The sequence below is a fragment of the Urocitellus parryii genome, chromosome 9, assembly GCF_045843805.1.
Source record: "Urocitellus parryii isolate mUroPar1 chromosome 9, mUroPar1.hap1, whole genome shotgun sequence".
Classification (NCBI taxonomy): domain Eukaryota; kingdom Metazoa; phylum Chordata; class Mammalia; order Rodentia; family Sciuridae; genus Urocitellus; species Urocitellus parryii.
In genome coordinates, this window is record NC_135539.1 from 38,083,561 (window position 1) to 38,089,560 (window position 6,000).

General features: G+C 61.3%; 1 protein-coding gene across 1 annotated transcript in view; it reads left to right on the forward strand.

Moving 5' to 3' along the window:
- Ints1 (integrator complex subunit 1) overlaps positions 1 to 1,576 on the forward strand; it is a 38,573-nt gene extending 36,997 nt beyond the window's left edge. Inside the window, exons 45-48 of the mRNA XM_026405667.2 lie at positions 286 to 356; positions 695 to 786; positions 968 to 1,077; positions 1,158 to 1,576. Of these exons, the coding sequence (XP_026261452.1) occupies positions 286 to 356; positions 695 to 786; positions 968 to 1,077; positions 1,158 to 1,273 (389 nt within the window). The 3' untranslated portion in view covers positions 1,274 to 1,576. The remainder of the gene's footprint in view (positions 1 to 285; positions 357 to 694; positions 787 to 967; positions 1,078 to 1,157) is intronic.
- The last annotated feature ends 4,424 nt before the right edge of the window (positions 1,577 to 6,000 follow it).

Genomic DNA, 6,000 nt, shown 5'->3' on the forward strand with positions numbered 1-6,000 from the left:
AGTGAGGTCAGTTCCCACCAGCTGAATGAGGCTGAATGTCCACCAGCTTGGGGGATTGTCCCGTGGAGGACAGCTGTGCAGCATGGCATGGATGCAGATCCCTGGGCCCCATCAGATTTCAGGGTGTGCACTTGGGGAGCTTGGTTCCCAGGGAACCGAGATGCTTGGGGACTTGTCCCCTCCTGCCTGTGGATTGCTTGAAGGAGTGCAGGAGTGGGGAAGGAGTTCCTCCTGGCCCTCACGGGCTCTTCTGCATGCCTGGCCTGGCCCTCTGTGCCCTCTTAGATCTGCTGGAGGCGCTGAGTGACATAGACGATATGTCCCGGAGGAGACCTGAGATCCTGGGCTTTTTCTCGGTGAGTAGGGCCAGGACTGCAGCAGGGCCAGGAAGAGGGGGAGGGGCCTCTGGAGGAACGCCACCCTGAACTCTGCTGCTTGAGCTCCACAGAGCCCTGTGGTCTCGGGGATGGGTCCCTGTCCTGAGCAATTATAGACAGGTGGCCACAGTGGGCCCACCCTCTGCTCCAGGCTGGACCTGCTGACCATGTGTGTCTCTTGCCATCCAGTGTTGGGAGCCTGGGAAGAAGTCCCTGGCTGCTGTGCCACTGTTCCAAGGCTGAGGGCTGAGGGTGGAAGCCCTGGACAAGGGTCTCCCAGGTCATTGTGTCCTTTCCCCACCCTGGCCTTTGTACAGACCAATCTGCAGCGACTGATGAGCTCAGCTGAGGAGTCCTGTCGCAGCCTGGCCTTCAGCCTGGCGCTGCGCTCCATCCAGAACAACCCCAGGTGAGCCCAACGGTTTCAGAATTAAGCTGCTGCCAAGGTCCGTTTGGCCCACCTGGTGGTTGGACTAGGCTTTCAGACGGGTCAGTTTGCCCTGTCTAGCCAGGGCCTGCCCACGGAGCTCCAGGCAGAGTCTAGGCTCCTTGGCACAGTGGAGGTGCCCAGCCAAGTGCATCTCTTGCAGCATTGCAGCTGACTTCCTGCCCACCTTTATGTACTGTCTGGGCAGCCGGGACTTTGAGGTAGTACAGACGGCTCTCAGGAACCTGCCAGAGTACACCCTGCTCTGCCAAGGTGAGTGCCCCCGTCCAGATGCTAGGTCCTTGGGCAAGTCCTCACTTTTCCAGAGCTGCCTGACCATGTCTCTCTTACAGAGCATGCAGCTGTGTTGTTGCACCGGGCCTTTTTGGTGGGCATGTATGGCCAAATGGACACCAGTGCCCAGATCTCCGAGGCCCTGAAGATCTTGCACATGGAGGCTGTGATGTGAACCTGCGGCAGCCTGACCTGTCCATCAGCCTTAGTGCCCTTGGCACCTGAGCAACTGAGGCCAAGCTCAGGAAGCCCACTCCACTGGTGGTCTTATCTGGGAGCTGGCCAAGGCTGGGCAGGGGCTGGAGCAGCACTGTTGGGCTAGCAGCTGACTTTTGGGGACAGTCCACTGAGGCTACACCACTTCCCAGGTCATAGCTCTGCTGCACAGCCACAGGGGACATGGGCCAGCCCAAGGAGAGTCTAGTGTCTGGGCGAGGCACTCCAAGGGCTGGTTGTAAATGAAGCTTTCTGAATTTGTGTGCTGACTGATGTCCTGTGTTGCCCCTGGCCAGCGTGGGCCTGTGCCCTGCCCTTGTTTCTCCACCACTGAGGTGTCAGGCAGTTGAGCAGGGTCCTGGGAGGTGAAGAGCAAGGTTGGGCCCCAGAGCTCTCCCCATGGTCCAGCCTGTTCCGCGGGGATATGTCCACACCAGTCACTGCCTTTGGCCTCCTGTAGTGTGACTGCTGGAGTTTTGTGCTCAGGATCAACCTTTTCAGGTCACAGGGCTGCATAAGGTCTAGGGAGCTGAGCAGTCTCCCCTCTTGCCCCAGAGGGGTGCCCTGAGAGCCTCATCTTGGGTGTGTCTCCAGAAGCTGAGGGCAAGGAGCTGGTGCCAGAGCAGCCACATAGCCAGTGGCCCTGTCCTGTCCTCATCAGTGAGCCTGAGGAGCTGGGGTTCAGCAAGTGTCCACAGGGGGAGGCTGTGGGGCTGGTATGGGGACATGACAGAGTTGTGTTTCAGAGCTGTACCCCTGGCATTTCTCCCACGTGGTCTCCTTGCCTTCGGGGTTAGGATTGAAGCCATCGGCCCTCCACCCTTCAGCAGCCAGAAGCTCATGAGTGCCAGAGGGGTGTGCCCAGTCCAAGGCTCCCCTTGGCACCAGCACTCAGGGCAGGGCAGGCGGCACTCAGGCAGATCCAACCTGGCTGTGTGGTTCCCACTTAGGTTTACTGTCTGAGGCCACCAGGGGGTGCTATGGCTAGAATGCAGCTCAGGCCCTCTCCCAAGCCTGGCTGGCAGAGGCCAGAGGTTCTTGAGGTGTCCTGTCTGGAGACCTTCCCAACCCAGGTGCACAGAGATGTCCCAAGACAGTCACATGGGTTTAGGATCACAGCCCATCCTGTTAGGCCATCAGGCCTAGCCTTCCCTCCCATGTCCACTTCCTGAGGGCCTCTAGCCTGCCTCCATTGCACCTGCCTGCCCACCCCTCCTCTGGAGTCTCCTAAGGCAATGTGGGTCTGAGGTCTGGGGTGCCCAAACATGCTCACCTGAGGTGGGCTGGGGCTCTGGAGGAGGGAGGTTGCTCTGGGAAACCCAGGTTGGCCAGGAAGTAAGGATAAGAACTACCAAGTGGCCAGAGGCTGAGTGGTCCCCACTGCCAGCACTCAGGGTTTCCCTCCTACCAGCCTTGCCCTCTGTGCTGCAGGGTCCCCTACACAGCCAAGTGTGGGAGCTGGTCTCTGGCACCACAGTTGGGGGTGATGGTGACACCCCTCCCACAAGATGGGGGCTCACTTGGCATGGGGCTGGTGTAGAGAGGTCACTTCCTGCTCCAAACTACTTAGTCTTCGCCTCATTCAGAGTCTGCCCAGGTGACACTTGGGGGCCAGGCTGCCCCTGGTGCTGCTGGTGTCCACCCTCCAAGCCCTGCCAGTCCTGCATGCTGCCCTTGGAAGCCATGGGCGTGCTGGGGGGGGGAGCAGGCTCTTCTGGTGTGTGCTTGTTCTTGGCTTTCCTGTCTGGTACCTCTATTCTTGTGAGGCTCTGGCCAGGGTGCCTGGGGCTGGCACGGCTGCCCTGGATTGGAGTGCCAGCCCCACCCTGTACAGAGGAGACCAGAGAAGGGTGGGGTTTCCTGTGCTGCATGGCAGGGAGGCCACCCGTTCCCCTCCCCGGACCACCCATGTCCTGTGCCCTCCTGCCCTGCCAAGGAGGGCCCGAGCCTGGTGGCTGGGCATTGCCTTTGCATCACGTCATTTTGCCCTGGACTTGGATAATGGCCGTGTCCTCTTACCCCCAGGACCAAGCCACCTGGCAGGGTGGGTGGCATGTTTTCATCTTATGGCTGAGAAGAGGTCCCCAGAAGCTTGAGAAGGCAGCGAGGACATGGTGGTGGGGAAGTTGAGGCTGGAGCCCATGGTGGTGGGGAAGTTGAGGTTGGAGCCCACGTCTGTGTCCCTATCACTCTGTCTAAAGCATTTACCCCTCCTGATGCCATGGGCATGCAGGGGGGAAACAGGCTGTAGCGGCAGCAGCAGAGACAGGAAGCTGGGGCCTCCCGCTGGGCAGGCCAGCATCCCACCAAGGCCTGAAGACATCCCAAGGCTGGAGCAGCCCGGCCTCGTCCTGGTCCACCTTGGACCTGGCCTCCCCTGGCTCCTGGCTTACTGCACGTGTTCCATGTGTGACAGAAGGGGAGGGCCGGGGGCCGTGGACACAGGCATTGTGCAGGCCTGACACGAAGCAGGTGCTCGTGAAGCACTCGCTGCTGCTTCAGACCTGGCCAGGCCATGCTGGTGTCTGTCGCACAGGGAGGTGGGGGGTGGGGCCAGGTCACCAACTGATGAAGGGCAGGGCTGCCCCTGGCATTGGGAGAAAGAGCCCAGAGGCCCCAGGACTGGTCCTGCTGGGCTCAGGGCCTGGTGGCTTGTGCTGAGGGGAGGGGCCATCTGTGCCTCATGCTGGGCAGTGATGCGGACACCTCCCAGTCCTAGGGTGTGTGCAGTGTCACACAAACAGTGGGCAGCATGTGAAGTGAGTGCCCCTCAGTGTCCCTGTACTTACCCAGTCTCAGGACAGAAGTATCCAGTCCTGGCTGGGGGGGTGTGGTCCACTCCCATCTGATGGTGTGAACTTGGAGCCCACTGTGTCCCCTTTGCCCAGATTCCAGTCCTGGTGGCCAGGCTGCCTCCCCCAGACCTAAGCTTGGGGCCTTTGCCCCACAGGCCAGAACATGACTCTGGGATGGTCAGTGTGTACCAAGAGTGTCACCAGCAGAGCCTTCTCTCCCTGTTTAGCACCCCAGTCCTGTTGCCACTGAAACCCAAACTCGACCTTCCCTCCCTGGGGGGGGGGTTCCTTCAGAGCCTGGTCACCTGCTGGCATAGCTTGTGTGCTGCCCCAGGAGGTGGAGCAAGGCTGGCTCCAGGGCCTCCTGGGGCTGGTGGGTGAAGGGGCAGCCTTGGCAAGCCACGGGCCACTGCTGAGCCTGGCTCAGAGCAGCTCATGGCACCCATGCACTGGGAGGAGAAGGGGCTGGAGGCTCAGGACCGAGGACTAGTCTCAGTTCCCTTTCTGGAGTCCATTTCCCGCTCATGGATGCGCTGCCTGCACACCAGCCTGACAAGGCAGAGGGGGCAGCTAAGCCAAGACATCCCTGTGAAAGGCCAGGTGCAGGGTGGCAGGCCATGGGCACTCAGGTGAGGAGCACATGTGCTGAGCAAGGACACAGTGTGCCTGCCAGAGGTGCTCCCCGCTCCCAGGGTGCTGATGCTCCCATTTATGGTACCCAGGGCAGACAGGGCACCTGGCACTCACACCAGGTGGACAGCTTTGATAGCCCCTGGAGGATGGCCCAGCATGGCCACAGCAAAGAGGAGGCCTCTTCAGGGTCTGTCTCAGGCGGGGAGGGCTCTGCAGGGCTGGGCAGGACTGGAAGGGAGCTCTGAGCCTGTGTGGGCAAATCCATGGTGGATTCAAACCTGTAAGCAGAAGATCTGGTTGGGGGTGGGGTGGCGGGGGCTTCAAGGGCAAGGTGTGGAGGTGGTAAGAGGGCACCAGCCCTGGATGGTCATGCAGAATGTGGGAAGGCCCAGGGCCGCCAAGGCTGGTGCAGTCCATACCCTCTGCCTGTCCAACTCCTCCCCATGCCACCCTCACTGAACCCCCAGCACAAGCCATGGGGGCCCCCGACAGGACCCCGGTGCATTAGGTGGCCATCTCTTCCAGGATGGCATATTCCAGTGGTGCTGCTGTGGCGAGGTCCCCCTCACATGGGTCAGCAGAGCCCAGGGTCCCCTGCATTCTGAGGAGGCCAGTGGGTGCTGAACTGCGCACAGGCGGGGCCCAAGGGCAGCACTGCAGCCTGCCCCTCCCTGTGGCCTGGCCAGCTCTGGGCTTCCTCAGGTGTGTGGGGGGGGACAGGTGAGGTGTTGCCACCTGACGGCTCACATGGCTCCCTCACAGCCTCAGAGTAGGCCTTTGGGTTTCATTTTCAGTCCTGGGTGGACTTCAAACGCTCCAGGCAGATGGCCCTGAGCTTCACCCATGAGATTTCCCTGGCACATGCCCTAGGAGGCTGGCGTTGGTCCCACATTGCAGATGAGGGCAGGGAGGCCCCCACTTTGGCCCAGGGTCACAGGAGGGGTGGGGAGCAGGTGGGAGGCTGCGGGTCCCAGGTCCCATGCTGCCCCTCCCCTTTCTTCCCATAAGCAGCTCAAAAGTTCTGACCCTAGCAGGAGCTGGCTAGGGGCATGGGGTCATTCTGGGTGTCTGGGGTGGGGTGTGCTGGAGGCCACCAGGGACCTCGGCCCTGCCCTCCTGGGAGGTGATCTGTGAGGAAGCTCTGGGGAGGACGGGCAGGGCAGCCAGAAGCCCTAGTTGTCTTCCCAAGCCCCTCAAGGGTCCAGACCCAAAAGGGCGCCTTCCCAGTGCCAGGGCCAGCTGGGACCACGGAGAGAGG